This window comes from Daphnia carinata, chromosome 10 (assembly GCF_022539665.2).
Source record: "Daphnia carinata strain CSIRO-1 chromosome 10, CSIRO_AGI_Dcar_HiC_V3, whole genome shotgun sequence".
Classification (NCBI taxonomy): Eukaryota; Metazoa; Arthropoda; class Branchiopoda; order Diplostraca; family Daphniidae; genus Daphnia; species Daphnia carinata.
In genome coordinates, this window is record NC_081340.1 from 1,589,826 (window position 1) to 1,606,165 (window position 16,340).

Genomic DNA, 16,340 nt, shown 5'->3' on the forward strand with positions numbered 1-16,340 from the left:
CGCGTTGATATGGTGATAGAGTCATCATCAGATTGCTGTGCATAAGACGGTACTGACTATAGAAGCACAATAGAAAAAAAAAAGTCAGCACACAGGTAGGCTGTTGTATTTGAATTAAGTCCATATTTACAGTCAAAAGTGCTAAAAAATCCTAAGATGCTGCTGTCTCAAGTCTTAACCAATCAATCATCTCCAACCCCCTGAAGCTCTTCAAAAAAACAAATTGCCTTTTCACTCTTAAATAAAAACCTCTTTTCTTTTCTTTTTGGCCAAAGAAAAAAAAAAAGTTAATTAGTCGAAATGGTGAGGGGCATGTTTCTCGCTAATTCCTGGCCCATCTCATTCGACTTTGGGGAGCAAATCTCTGGCTGCAAAGCTCATCGATGATCGTCCAGCGCAGATATTGGCTTACTGTCTGCTTGACGTCTTTCAAACTTTCATTCAATCGAAATCCGGTAATTAAAGTTTGTTCATCAGCAAATGCTAATCGCAATATGTGTGAACCTATTTTTCCCTTGAATGGGCCACTATAGACCGTTCCAACGGCCTGCTGCCCATCCAACATAGTTGAAGGTAAAATGTAATACTTTCGAAGCGGATAACATAACGAGGGAGTTGTATAGAATAACAACTCCGACATGGAACACCCCAAAAATGTGACAATCCTCTTTCACAGGTGAACGCGTCGTACGAACGTGAAACCGTGAAAATGCAACAATGCGGAAGGAATGCCATCAGTGTCAATACCTAATCTATATAAAATGAAATGATGTCGAGCTAAAAACGTATCTACTGACGAACTCGAGGAAAATGGAATTATTCAAAGTCTTGTCAGGATGAAAGCGCGAAAGAAATAAATGTCAGCTAAACAACCGAGAAAGAAAAATTGGTTGTTGTTGTCTTATGTGTTTGGTTGTTTTTTTTTTGTTTTTTTTTTCAAACACTGTAAGCTGTGTAAGATGTACAACATAGTGCAGTAGGAGTGTGTGTGTGTGTGTTATGCTACGGCGTATATATAATCCTGTCAAAAGTGAGGAGCCCTCTCTATGCGATGGCATTCTTTGGCGCTCAACAACAACAGGAGGCTCCCCAACCAAAGTGACAAGATCAAAGAAGATCAGCAGCCATCTACAAGCGTAGAAGAGCGAGAGGTAGTTGTACAACTGTTAAGCCGATTTTCCCTTTCTTTTTCTCTCATTTTTTTTTTTTTGGGGGGGGGGGGTTTGTATAGGAGGACTCGTGTTTTTTTTTTTTTGTTGGCGCGAGCGTTTTCGATGTACACTCCTCCCCTCCATCATTCTCCAAAGTGAGAAAAGAGTGAGATAATTGGAGAGAGGGGTTTTTTTGTTCGAAATTCCCAAAATTCTTATTGATGTTTTGGACCATCTACTTCCGGAAGGAATGAAATTAAAAGCCAAAAAAAAAAAAAAAATGGCCTGTGCATTTTGATGAAATGATTGCAATTCATTATTTCTATCCTATCTTAATATTTTTGATGGGGTAGGAATGAAGAATTCAGGTGATCAACGAATAGCAACGATCAATAAATAAATAGCATTCGATGTTTATTTAACATTTCATATTCTATTTGTGCTAATGGCACACACACGTCTGACGGACAGACAAGACTTTTCCTTTAACAAGCAAGTATAACACGCCCGCATTATATTTTTCGATGAGACGCTGTCCAATTCATTGGCTGTTGAAGAGAGGGAAGGGGAGGGGGGAGACATGATGGATTAGCATTTTCGGTGAAACTAAACTATTATAGTCTTTGCAATCAATGATTACAACTGACGAGTATTGTTTTTCTTCCTATGTAACACATCCCGAACGGTATGTCGTTTCGTTACAGCGTCAGTTGTATAGACAGTAATGAGCTGTGTGCTTTAACGAGAGAGCCCAGTCGTGAATCCTTAATGATAACCCGAGGGGATCAAAGAATCATTTTGCAAAACGGCTGTCCGAAGACGCGCGTCTTTTGAAAATGAGAAAAAGAACGACAATTTTAATGAGCTGCTATTAGAGTGAAATTGGACAGTAAACAAAGAGGGACAACTGCGAAATGAAACAAATGCAATCTGCAACGCTCGTTTTCCCTCTTCTTTGTTCCAGGACATTTGACTTCAACCTTTCGAGTTCTTGCCCCGAAAACGAATATTACCGAAAATTAACGTACGAATACATAAAGGGGTCCACGTGTGTACGAGTAATGATCTCCGTGTTTATTGTCTTTCAGTTTTACGTTTAAATATTTACACGATTTGGGAAGGGAGGGGTTCAGTTCGAAAAGATGAGGCCAGACAAGAGGAGAAACTACCAGTGAAAAAAAAAAAGTCGGTCATGTCACGTCGTTTGGGAATCAAAAACCAAACAACGAAATTGCACACATGTATAGAGCCTATATATATTTTATATGCATATATATATACCTAAATGTATAAAGCCAATGCGGAATTCATTAAACTTTACAAGTCCCATCCTTTCAAAAAAAAAAAAAATATTTTTTAAAATCATTTATATCGATACAACGGAATGGACATAAATGATTGGAAATTTTTGATATGGAGAGACACACGAAGACCATACGTCTGACACAACTTCATAAACCAAAAAAAAAAAAAGAAAAAAGGGAAACGGAACTACAGCGGTTTGGAATCGCCTCTGCGAAAGCGGGAGGCGGGCGTGGCGGCGTGATCCGGTGAATCCCGAGAAGTGATGGTCAGAGAGCCGCTGGATGGCGACGGGGTCGTTTGCCGATGATGTTGTTGCACCTGATTCATCAACGGCGTCGATCCCATCAGCGGTGTCATCAGATAGGAAGCGGCCGTCGGGTAGGCCGAAGAGGCGGCGGCAGCGGCGGCCGCAGCGGCCGCTTGATGGTACGCCATGGCCGCGCCGGAAGTCAAAGACAACCAATGGTCCAGGTGAACGGGTAGGCCGGCTGCGGCGGCGGCCGCAGCCGCAACAACGGCCGACCCGCCATTGTTGTTGTTGTTGTTGTAGCGCGGGGTGGTGGCAGCCGCCGCGGTCGGGATCATCGAAGAGAATTCTTGCTGGAACTTGCGCAGTTGTTGCGATGCTTCCATCTTCTCCTGTCGTCGCCATTTGGCCCGTCTGTTCTGGAACCACACCTAATCCAACCCCGCCAGAAAAAAAATAGAAAAATGCAATAATCACTACACGCTTTGAAAAATTCCAAACTCCCTGCGGGCTATCCTGCAATAGCGCGTTGATTTGAACTCAAACGAAGTTATGATTGGGAATGAGCCACGTTAAAAAAAAAGGAAAAATAATAAAACTGGGTGTAGTTACTACACACACACACACCCACACTCATTAAAAAAAATGGCTTAATAGAGTTAGTTGTGTCAGTGTGTAATAACGCAGCGCCATCGGAAAACTCTCCGTATACACACACAGACACACACACATATGGGTGTTTTGAGATAATGGAGCAATCAAACTCCCATTGAGCGCAAAGTGTGACAGATGGCCATCTTTTTTCTCACCAGATCGGGTCATTACATCGCGAGTTGGATACAAAACTTTTGACTTTGCAATAGGGAGGGGTGGGGGGAATTACTCGTTTTTTTTAAAATTATTATTATCAAAGGGAAGTGAGGACTAGAGATTGAACAGTACCTAGTTACGTAACTCGTTCAATTGGCCACAAAAAAAAGAGACCTTTTTTTATTTAATTCATTTTTCAATTTGATTTGATCTTTTTCTTTTTCAAATCTGAAAACACAGCAGATGATGTTTCTTTTTTTTTTCTTATGTAAGATACTATTGCCATCTGCGCCTTTAATTCACGTCTGTCGCGAAAACTTCATTTTCTCGTTATCATTTCGTGATAATGAGATGATGGGATTTTTTCGTATACTGCCCTCCCTATATATTTTTGATTTATATATTGATTTTTATTCCCTATATCATTTGCATAATAAGCCTATGTATCCACTAAACAGAAAATACGTAACAAAACATTTAAATGAGATCCCCCATACAATAGGCGCTTGTGAACTAAACGTGCAATAACTGTTAGTGTCTTTTGTGATTGAACCCCAGACAACAGGAAAGAAAACACACACACACATTAATTCTAAAGAAAACGCATTTAAAAGAGAACCGTTCAAAAAAAGAAAAAAGATAGACATATAGAAAAAGAAAAGAATCAAAACGGTTTACATATTATTATATCATCCGATTCGCTCCGAAAGGATCACACAAGAGTCTATATAACAGCGATCTGATATCGGAGAGCTGTGTGATTGAGATGAATAGACTCCCCTCTTTTTTTTTTTTTTTTTTTTTTTTTTTTTTTAACTGAGCGTGTGTGTGGTGTATACACACAGCGCACAGATCCGTATGGAACTATTGAAAAAAAAAAATACACTGATCGTTGACTTGCGCTCGATACAATCGCCCTATTATGTGTATGTATATACTTCTGTGTATACAGTGGCAGTATATATAGAGAGAGAGGTAGCTAAAAAGAAAAATGTTACACACACACAGACACATTGCGCTGACATTGGACGCTTTAGTAAAGAATTCTTTTTTATTATTATTTTCCGGATGCGTCTGCAACAGCAGTCGCCCCTTTCCTTTTGATCGGCCATCAATTTTGTTAGTTCACCGTTTTTTTTTTTTTTTCTTTTCTATAACATTCGCTTTGTTGAGTGTGTGTGTGTGTGTGTGTGTGTGTGTGTACGATGGCGATTGCCATCACCCCGTTTTTGTGTGTTATCAGACCACTTAGTCCTCGGTCGATTAGCCTAATAACTCGTTTGGGCGGGTCGGCGACTGGCTTATTGGGTACGGGGAAGGTTGGTAACTACATATACTGTATACATATAAGTTCTATATAGATAGACGTATAAAAAAAAAGAGGGAGATGATGATGATGCTGGAACACGGACGCCAACGAGGGGGGAAATGGAACAGAAAAGAAGAGGGGGGGGGGGAGTGAAACAGTGGCAATGTATATACATAAAGACAGCAGACTGTGGATGAGAGTTGTTACAAGCAGACGTGCTTTAGTTTTCCTTTTTTCATGTTTCATACGCCATTCTGTTTCCTATTCTAATGAGTTTACCTAATACGTCATTTTATGGATATCTAAAAAGGTCGAATAGATAGCGATCAGCTGCGAGTTAAAAAACAAAAACAAAACGATGATCGATGCATGCGCTTAAATGGAAATATGTAGGTGGATTAAAAGGGAACTATGAACGGAAAACCCTCGTCCCGTTAGAGCAAAATCGGATCGAGCAAATTGATGCAGTTATACGTTTCCCATTTATTCCGGGTGCGACCGGATATGAGTTCTAGACACTGTTATCCAGCGACGTTCTATTACGGCGCATGATGTGCCGAACAATATACGAAAAAAAACAAAAAAATGAAACGGGAAGATTGTTCTCCTCCTACACGCCAATAATCAAAAATATAAAAGAGAAGGCAGCGCAGGGTAAACGATAAGTGACTCGATTTTGACGAACAATGTCGAAAGCGTTGCATCCCCACCAGCGCCGTTTATTGTAAGAAAATAAATGTTTGCGTTTACATATAGTAGGCTACGTATTTGTTGTAATTTAAGAAAATTTGCAATTCGAATTGCAAAGGAAAACTGATGTTGATTCCCCCTGGTTATAATTTCATGCGCGCATGTTTTAAATCGCCTCGGATTTTGAAAAGAGCTCGGGACAATCTGTTTAAATCTTTGCGATGTCGCAGGGAATGTATATAGCGAAGATCTGCGTTGGGATGAGTCGTGATAAGGAAGTTGGACTGGAGTTGTTAGAAACAAAAGTTTTAGCGCAATTATAAAGCAGAAAAGCCGATTGCCGTGTTACATGGGCTGCAGATATAATAACGTGCTCACATGCATAGACAAAGAGGAACGCACATGCTAATCAAAGAGATTACACAAAAGATGAGCCTGGCAAACAGCTTGCGTTTTTAATCCAAGCGCCGCTATGTGCACATACGCAGCATGTTCATTTGAATAAAAGGCGTACAGGCCTATAATAATATGAATAAATAATTATAATTAATTAAGACTGACCTGCACTCTCACTTCGGGTAGGTTCACTTTCATGGCCAGTTCTTCGCGGCTGTAGACATCGGGGTAGTGCGATTTCTCGAAAGCCCGTTCCAGCTCGTGCAGCTGGAATGTGGTGAACGTCGTCCGATTGCGCCGGTGTTTCTTGCTGTTGCCGCTGCAACCGCCGGCGCCATTTTCAACGCCGTTCATTCCGCTCTTGTTGTCCGCCTGATGGCCGTCTTCATCATCGCTGCTCTCCCCCGCCTGATTGTTCATCATCTGCTGGTCAACGTCCGCCTCGTGCGGATGCGCCGGACTGTAATGATGATGGGCTTGCGACATGTCGCGGAACAACTTTGCCTGATGCCTCACACCGCCAACAACATCGCACCGATCGTCTTTCTCTAAATTGATTTCATTTCAAAAATTGAGAATTTCATATGTCACACAATTAAAAATTGAAAAAGAATTTCGGAACCTTTGGAGTGTTGATTGTTGAGTCCGAGAATGGCCTCGATCGTGTACAAGTGGCTGACTTGATGATTGAGGCTCAACTTGCCACTGTGGGACGTGGCCGACGATGAAGAGGCTTCGTGATGAGCGGCCGGTTTGACGGGCGACAGCGAGTCGGCCACGGACATGATGGCCGGCACGGCGTTCGAAAGATCGACGTTGACCGAAGTGTCGCCAACCGATGCGCCGTTCTCGATGTCGACGCTGCTGCTATCACTCGGACTACTCCCGCCGATGCGGCTGTTCAAACTGGCGCTACTCGCGTTGCTGTTGCTGTCCTCTGTTAGAGAAGACGAATGCTGTTGATGCTGAATGTCAACCACTGATTCGCTTCTCTGCTCTGACGTCATCATGTTGATTGTTTTTGTTTTTAAATGAATTAATTTGTGTTTTTTATTTTGTCCCTAAGAACGCGACACGATTAACGGCACAATTCACACGAAGAGGGGGGGGGGGGGTGTATGGTTTTTTTTTTGTAAATCACGAAATCGAGCGATTTGTGCTGATGCGTCCAGACTGTTTGATAGTCGCGGTCGTGACTGATTGATGGTGAAGCCGAAAGAGTCACAGGGGTCCCCATCCTTCCCCCCCACCGTAGATGCTGGAGGGGGCACGGCCTGCGGGCCGTTTCAATGTGTGTGGAGGGAAGTAACACACAGACACACACACACAGAAAATAAGAAATAAGAAAAAAAAAGGAAAGGGAGAGAAATAAGAAGAAGAAATCTCATAACATGCTATATAAGATCTATCAAATATTTAAGGGGAGGCGGACAGAGAATAAAAGGGCGGAGTCGAGGGTGGAGCCATCTCCCCTCCGTCAATCCTGCGGGCTATTAGCCTTCCAACGCCGCAGACCAATGGCAGAGACCCAACTAAAAGGATGATAGGCGGAGCTTATTATATTGCCCGAGCAACACACACATCTTTTTTTTTTCTAGTCCCTGGCTGGACCTATGAATCCTCCTTTATTTTTTTATTTTACATTTTTTTTTTTTGCTTCTTATGTGAGATCACACGTTCTCCCCCCTTAACTCAAGGAAGGTGTTTTTGCCCCTCCATTACGTGTCTCGCTGTCTATCATAGCACTCCCCCCCCCCCCCAAGATTGATTTACATCTTCCGAGGCCAAAAGTGATTGACTTTCATTAAACGTCATCAGCTATGTAAGTAATGAGATTGCAGCGAATTGATTTGCTCGCACAAAAGACTCGGGCACATCACGCAGCGAGTAAGCTGTAAACGTCCGTGGAACACACACAGCAATCGTCCAGAGCCAAATTTATTATTTAATACTTTGGCAAATAAAAAGGGCATTTTCCAGTCCCATCCTTGCTGTAGGCGAAACAGGAAGGAATAGATAAAGACCTTACGGTAGATCTGAAAAACCTAAAAAATATAATAATAATAGATTAAATCTCTTCAGCAGATGGAAGAACAAACTAAAAAAAAAAGGGGGGGGGGATAGAGAGAGAGAGAGAGAGAGAGAAAGAGAGGCCAAGTGGAGGGGAAATTGTCAATTTCATCCGGGCGGGGCAAGCCGAGAGCGGATGGTCCTTACAAAAACGATTCATTTTGCTCTGGTGTGTTATAAACTGCTCAGCGCGTGTGTGTGTAGCCTACACACATTTGTAAGGAGAACAGCGAATAAAAACGCGAGATGTAACGTACATGACAACACGCATCAAGTTATACTAGATATAAGTGTGAAATTGAGTTGCTGCTTTCCCATCCTTCTCTTTCCCTCACTTCATCGAGTTCCGTCCTCCCGCGGAAAGAACTCTGTAACTTTGTTAGTCAACATCACGCTTATATATATACGTATATATTAAAAAATAAATAGAATAAATTTATTGATGAAGTTTACATCAACTGCCGCTGTCCTAAATTGCCTATTAATACGAAGAGGGGGGAACAGAAATTTTTTGCAGATCTCAAACCCTCAAATAGTGTAATTTCAGGACGTGTAGAAATCGTTAAATAAGATAGAAATGAAATTGAACATGTAAAACAATCGATTATTTGATCAACATCAATTGAAAAGAAAATTTGAAATGGCCCGCCAAAGATTTGACGTTCGCATTTGATTTGATTTTTTTTTTTTTTTCCTGTTGGCTGTCGATGTTAATAATATCGTCAAACATCATCAAACGTTTTTCTTTTCTTTTTTTTTTTTTGTATTTCTGGAACCCTGCAGCTAATACATATGGAGAGAGACAGACAGATAGAGATAGATGGAGTCGATTCAATCAGGAAGAAAGAAGGAGATGGATGTTTGGCCATATCAAGTTTGTATCTAGAAAAACCAGGTCGACTCATCTAGTGCGTTTCCCTCTCCATTCGATTCGATCAATTCGTTTCGTTCTTTAATAGAAAAGAAGACGACGAATAGTTTTAACGCCGTGATGACGAAAATCAGTGGAGCTCTAAATCAGCCCAATCGACGTCGCTACCTGAACGTTTATCCGCTAATATAATATACGACTCAAATCTTTTCCAACATCTCGTTTTAAAACTACCAACCACTCACGACATTTCTTATTCAAGTCATTCCTTTCTTAATAGATCAACACTTTTGCACTTCGGCCGTTTGAGTTGTGTGGCCGATCGACGCTGCCAATCAAATTCGAAATCATTTAAAAAATCAAGCCTACATTAGCCCTGCGGACATGGCATTTTATAATGTAGAATTGCAATGACGTAAGAGCCTAGAGGGTCCGTTCAAAGTCCAACCGTAAGAAAGCGGCTGTTCAAATTGAAGACCCGAAAAAACATCACAAGAGGCCAAAGAGTTCGGCTGGGGATATATAGTATACTGTATATATATACAATAACGACGCCAACGATGCGTCGTGATCGAATCACGGTCGCCATTCGATCAGAAGAACGGCATTGAATGAAGTGATTCTCTTTTTTGTCCTTACCCCTCCTCAGCTCCTACGCCCAAGTGAATACACAAACGGGACATAATAACCCCGTCATCCCCTTTCCACCAAAATAAATAAATCAATCAAAATCTCTTTTCGATAAGTTGTAAATAACACAAACGCACAAAAAAACGTTTACCCCGAGGGCGTCCGTCGATATTATAGAGACGTGCATGACACAGCAAATGTCTTTTTTTTTCATACATAAAAGGATCAAAGGGAAAGAAAAAATAAATAATAAATAAATAAACAATGATTGCGTTAGTGACAAAAAACGCGTTCAGACGCCAATGAGTTTGTCCGCGACACGTGATTGACTTACGCATCCCTGCTGGAAGTTTGGCTTGTTTTTTTTTTTTTCTTTTCTTCTGTACACAATTTCGTGAGTGTGTGTGTGTGTGTGTGTGTGTGGGGCATATATAGACACACAATCTATGTATCATTATTTTTTTTTTTAAAAGGATCATACTGTCTCCATCTCGACCTGCCCCTTTTTGGGTGTGTAATATAGAAACAATCAATAAGAAGATAGAAGAGCATGTCGTGCATTCTAAACAGACGTTTGCTTTAACAATTACGTAATAGTGAAACAGTCTGTCTCGTGAGGATGACGCAATAATTTAATAGGATAGGCTTATGTTTATGGACGTATCTTTAAAATGTTGGCAAAAATGGAGACAAACATTTTCCATTTTTTAAAGCTCACAAACACGGACTGTTGACAAGCTGCATCGCGTAATGACACAGTGTACGTTAGACGAAAAAAAACAATACTAACAACTCATTAATAAAAATTCATTTCTTGTGTTTGACTGAAGACGGTTAACCATCAAACGATCTCTTCCAAACGTTTTTTTAACTCATAATCGCTATACAGCCAATCAGTATAGGTATAGCGCAGGGTTGCGCGCACACGTTCATCTACGGACATGGTAGCGTCGGGGTAGGGAGAAATAGGAGGAGGTGTGCAGCACGTCGACATCAAGCTCTCTTTTCAAAACGGGCTCGTAAGTCGGAATTAATTGCCAACTTGGCAGTTTCGTTCGACTACTATAGCTCACACACACATGAATCTCTTACACATATTGGGCTTTGCGTATATGCGCGTACACTTATAAGCGCCAGAACAAAAAAAAAAAGGGCGCGGTCAAAATAATAAAAAAAAAAAAAGGAAAAGAAAAGAAAATCAGGAGTCGGGATTTATGTTGAAATCCGCTTAGCGCCTTCTCTCCTATTGCTATTAAGGGGGCGCTAGTTTATATGTACAGTACGTCGCTCGGTTCTTTCTTTTGCTCTCTTATTGGCTCGCTCCAAAAAGCTCATGCACATACACAGCAGCACAACAGGGCTCTATATAGACGTCGTTCGCATGGTATACGAACTGTATATAGTGCCAAGTTTGTTATCTGCTAATACGCAATGACGAGCGTACGCTGATTGCTGAGGACTCGACTAATTGAGGTCGAGCCTCTATATACGTTTTGTGTGTGTGTATGACATCACAGCCGTTTTGTGTGCCGCACGGCCATTTTGATCGTGAAAATCATCATCGTCGACGTCGGGATTTGTTTGCAGACGACGCCCAAATGAGCCGTATACACACACACACACACACTTGCCTTTTTCTTTTTCTCCCTCAATCTAAATTGATCATTTCCATCATGGCACTATGTACCCCCCTCCGTCAGCTTTCGTGTTCCAGCCGCCTGAAAAAAAAAAAAGTTGTAAGCTTATTATCAAAAATGAGAGATTTGTGTTACACATCACGGAGCCAGAGAGGGCGTCGTCATTCATCAACGTTCGTCGTTTGGCAAAAAGAAATGAGGCGTCATCGCTGTCAACTTGATGGCATTTAAAATAGGGCCTTTTTTACTTTGTAAATAAAAGCTGAGTTGTAACTTTAGGTACTAGTCCGCTGTTAATTGTGATGGCTCTGACTTATTTCGTTGATTCGAGTGACGAACTAATGAATCGTGTCGGTTCTTAAGTAAGGGCTGATGCGAAATGCGTCTGCGCGTTTTGAGTAGATCGAGCGGAGAATAACTCATTAAGAAGGAATTTCGAAGAAGTTAAAGCAGTCAATTGGCAGTGAAAGTTGTTGCAACATTTGAATTTGACTAGGTGGAACGAGCCCGAAAAACTTTGCCTTTGATATTTATGAAAGTCTCAATTAGCTTAGGCGTGTTTTCGCCCTGTCAATCGAGAATAAGATTAGACGATTGCAAAAGGGGTTTTGGCTGCCCCTATTAGTCACGTTACAAATAATTAGAAAAACATTTCTTTTTTTTTTTTTTTCTTTTTAGGCCCTTGTTTTTCTCTCCCTCTCTCTCTCTCTCTCTAAAGGGAATTTTTGTTGGGATGAGAACGAAAGAGAGAAGCAAGCGAATGCGTTATTAAGCTGCCTGTCAAACACGTCCGATTAGGCACGGCTGACACATCCACCTGTATTCCTTCTCACGAGGCCAAACTGGCCCTCCCCCCCCCAACCGTGTTTTTCCACTTGTCTATACTGCATACATATATATTTTGTTACGACTAACGCAGGTTGACAACCAACAAAAAAAATATATGCAACGTCCTCGCGAGCTGGACAGACAGGAACAATATCATTGACACAACACGTGTGTGACGTCATCAATAGTGGAAACCTATTGAAAGGGCGAATAATGAGCACTGATGTGTGCTATTAGGACTTGTTACATCCTTAATTCCCTCGTCTTTCAGTTGTACGTATACGTGTTTAGGTTCGTCTTGATGCAAGCCGGGGATGTCAGCATCGGCCCACGGGAGAGGGCGAACGTCATCGCCAGCAGCTGCTCGTCTAAATGTGGTTGGGTGTCTGTGACACATTTTTTTTCCCTTTTGCTCGACAACAAGCATGTCTTGCTATACAACACCGCAGATGTACGAAAAGCATTGGCTGAAACATGAAAAAAATAAAATATGTCGCATTATACGTTTGAAAACTGATGTGTGTTGGGATCAGCAATGAAATCGACAGCGGGTCGTTCGATTCGTTCCTTGTGATTGGGTGTTCTGTTGGGATGGAACTGAATGATGGCCAACGTAGAAAAGCGGAGGTAGAATTATTAGATATATATGTTTTCTTTTTATTTTGGGGAGGGGGGTTGATGATTGGGTTTTTGCTCTGATGGAATAAGAGAAACAGAGAATGATGGATGTGTGATCTACGGTCTCTGGGTGCATCATTACATGCGTGGCATCCCCCCACCCTGTGTGTGTTATATGATAAAAGAGGATCTACGATCAAACGCAACAACATGAAGAAGAAAATAAGAAGAGTGGCCACGCAAACGACAGAATGGACAGTTTACTCAATAACGCAGGATTATTGCGGTCCTGTATCCTGCGGGCGTAAGTCTTGCCATCCCGTTCAATCATTGGATGGTTTGTATTCAATTCGTATATTTCTGTGTAACAGCGTACGAGGTACTATTACACTTAGCACACACACACAAAACGGATTTAGTTTTCGAATCTAACGTTTCGGATGTAACCAATCAAACAGAGCGGAACATTTTGGGATCGGGGTTTATGTATTTTCAAAAATAGATATATGCAAGGGTGTCCGATTAAAAAAAAACAGACAGCCTGCGGCAAACGATAGAGTCTGATTTCTTTTCCGGTTCAAATTATCTCTATTTTTTTGTAAACATTGTATCTCTCCATGAACATCCTTCTTTTTTTTATTGAAAAAAGGCTATTCAAAACCTAAGACAACCGTTTATGTTTTTTCTTTTATTTTTTTTTAAAGTAAATAGCCGTGCTCGAATACATCAGAAGCCTTATATTCTATTATTTTCACTATGAAGACTAGGATGATTGGCAACTGTTAGGGAAAAACAAAATGAACATCAGCACAGCACGTAGAAAAATATCGAAGGTTTTAATAAACAATAGTGTCGCGTGTTCTATTCTTCTTATAGGGAACACCCGATGCTGTTCGATGCAGCCAGAACAGTAGAACAAAAAAACATAAACAAATCAAATCCAGAAAAAAAAAACTTGGCTATTATAAACGTTGGTCATAGCCAAAATGGCCACAGAGAGATTTGACAATCAACAACAAAAAATCTTGTATATACAACTCTATCGAATTGTGTATGAACAACAGTCGTGGCAGATGATGCCATTTATCTCGATGGGATATCTCACCTGGCCTTTTTTTTTTATTCTTTAAAGACCTGCTGACCTTTTTTTTCGAAACACTGTTTTAACCCGCAGCGTTTTAAGAACTGTACATTGTGTATGTACCGAATCATCACCCCGATTAAGTTGTATATATACTTGCATTGGAAAACGGGTTATACTCTTTGTTCGGCCGTTTTGAATGAATTGAAAATCGAAACTTTTTATACTGTATATACACCGTACATGTCTGTTGTACGTAAAGGAATTGTATGGAAAAACTGCAGAGACAATCAATGCCGTTCTCCTTGGCCGCCGAAAAACAAAATCTGCCGATCATCTTTCTGTATATACACAAGACACTGATCAGTAAAAGAAGAAGAAGAAGATCTGAATATACTGCTAACATCCTACTTTTGTATAGGCTTGACAATAAAAAAAAAAGAAGGAAGAAGAATGATAACAAAGAGATGACAAACTTTCAATGGAGCGGATTAGCATTCATACTATAAAGAGCTCGATGTATAAAAGATGTTTTTATAGATGTACAGTATATACAGACGATGTGAACAGTAAGAAAAAAAAAACTGTATATACTGTATACATATACAAATTGTTTTTTTTTTCTTTCTTTTCATTTCATTGTGTGTGATTTGGTTATTTTCTGCGTATAACTTGTGCATTTAAAAAAAGGGCTTTCCATTGAGGCTGTTTGGGACCAGGCTTCAACAATGGGACGTGCGGCGATCTGTATACGCTCCATATAGTCCATAGAACCTTAATGTTCCCAACACAGTCTTCTCTTTTATTATTTTTTTTATTTTTCTCTGATTGTATTCAACACCAATGACCTATGCAGTTTAGTGAAAGAATAATAAAGCGAAGCACATATTAAAAGCCTGTACGATCATGTTATAATAGAGGGTGCCTATATACAGTTTCTATGGATCAGTGTAACTCACGCTAGAGACGAGATTATGAGTCTATAGTTTCATCCTTGCCTTGCTTAATGAATAGGCAACCACAGCAAAAATAATCGGGTGCTAAGATGAGTACATGTACACATTTTCAGCGGTCAATTTACAGCTTTACTGTAGATGTAGCCACTTGGGGTGCAGTTTAGAGATTAAGGGATTATTATTCTTTTTTTTTTTTTCAATATTTTGTTCCAATTTGTATGTACTCCACATAATCTTGTTGCAGACGGAAGTGCCATTTAGTACACCAATGTGTGGCGGGTTCGGTCTTTAAATTGTAGTGAATTGTACCACTTAGCGTGATTTACATGGATTCTTCTTCGTTCCAGGCTTGTCGTAATGTCCCCACGTTGAATGTCATCAAATAAAAGAAAGCTTCAAATGCCACCTTGACGATGTAGCAACTCGATGATAACCAAGTGTTGTATAAATTACGAAGTAAAAAAGCGTCAAACAGGTTAGACTAAAGTCCTGATTGGCGACTATTCAGCCACGACCGAACGTTTAGTACTCAATAAAAAAAAAAAGCTTATCCATTCCCATCTCGGCGTTGAGGGAATGTTCAAACTACACTGATTGGAAAATTGTCGGTTGAACTCCCGCGAGGTTCGCACGCCAACCAAACGTGAAATCCAAAACGACCTATTCAAATGCCAAAATAGTTTGATTGCAAATTTAGCCAACGTCACTTGGCATAGGAGAGCTGTCTATTTCGTATACACACATCAAATATGGAGAAGCAGAGCCAAGTTTGACGGCCTCGGCAGATGACAGCACATTAAGGACAATGCGTATGCTGATGTTTGTGATAAGTAAATCGAGGCGTTTATCATTAACTCTCAAAGCTGCTGAGCAAATCAATTAGGAAACAATTTCGTCCGTCGAGGAAAGGGTTGGCGAGAAAGAAGAGAGGCAAGAGGCTCCCCTAAATAGGGCCGAGAGGGGGGGGGGGGCCTTCTCTTTTGTAAATATAGCCTTCCAAAATGCTGTGCGTATATACAGTACCTACACACACACACACACACACACACACACACACGGCCGTTTGAAATATACGAAGGCAAACAGGTCACCAATTGCAATTACGTTGAAATTGCCCCCGACCCTTCTCTCTCTTTATTTATATATAGCCTACTTTAGTCCTATTCCTCCTCCCCCGTATTGGTCGTTAAACACTTGCGAAAATGTAAAATATCTATTCGGAATTTGCATCCCACTTGCAACGAATCGTCGGGCCGTGATCAAGTGTACACACTGACGTCTACCCATCCAATGCGTTTAGGCCATCATTCCTTATTGATTGCTACTGCCGTTTAATACGCGTTTGTAACAGTTGTGCGTTGTGTAGATAGAAGTTAGTTTCTCACTCATATAAAGAGAACTCGCCGTGAATGCCTCATTATAACGTTTCGCTGTGAGTGTGTGTGCGCTCTTTTGGATGGACGATTCCCTTAGTTAGTGTTGATGGGCATTCTTGAGAGTGGCTATAGGCCATCCGTTGGGCTATGCGAGTATGAACCTCGTCGTATGCCTGATTTCCAATCAAGTACAGGCCAATCGTTTTTGCGCTGAAGATAGAAGTGGATCAAGCTTCCTCTTCCCCTCCTCCCCCCCTTCGCAATATATACAGAAACTTTGATTGACTGCCACCGACTAAACACCAAACTGCTTATGAATTTCCTAAATAGCCCCACATGAAAGCCTGCTATACTATTAAAAATGT

At 40.9% G+C, this 16,340-nt stretch overlaps 2 protein-coding genes across 2 annotated transcripts in view; one reads left to right on the top strand and one right to left on the bottom strand.

Annotated features, from left to right (window-relative positions):
- Positions 1–16,340, top strand: part of LOC132088419 (uncharacterized) — a 55,956-nt gene that overhangs the window by 37,531 nt on the left and 2,085 nt on the right. The window lies entirely within an intron of this gene.
- Positions 2,227–6,960, bottom strand: LOC130697750 (retinal homeobox protein Rx2-like). The gene is made up of 3 exons (XM_057520561.2): positions 6,531–6,960; positions 6,074–6,456; positions 2,227–3,134 (listed from the first exon to the last, which is right to left on the bottom strand). Exons 1-3 carry the CDS (start codon positions 6,916–6,918, stop codon positions 2,643–2,645), a joined length of 1,263 nt encoding a protein of 420 aa, XP_057376544.1. The 5' UTR covers positions 6,919–6,960; the 3' UTR covers positions 2,227–2,642.

What these genes read in the sequence shown, in the direction of transcription:
- LOC130697750 (XM_057520561.2), bottom strand. Translation starts at nt 6,918, where the DNA reads ATGATGACGTCAGAGCAGAGAAGCGAATCAGTGGTTGACATTCAGCAT. An exon ending in CAACAATCAACACTCCAAAG is followed by an intron (nt 6,457 to 6,530) that starts GTTCCGAAATTC and finishes AAATCAATTTAG; the next exon opens with AGAAAGACGATCGGTGCGAT. An exon ending in TACCCGAAGTGAGAGTGCAG is followed by an intron (nt 3,135 to 6,073) that starts GTCAGTCTTAAT and finishes GGGTTGGATTAG; the next exon opens with GTGTGGTTCCAGAACAGACG.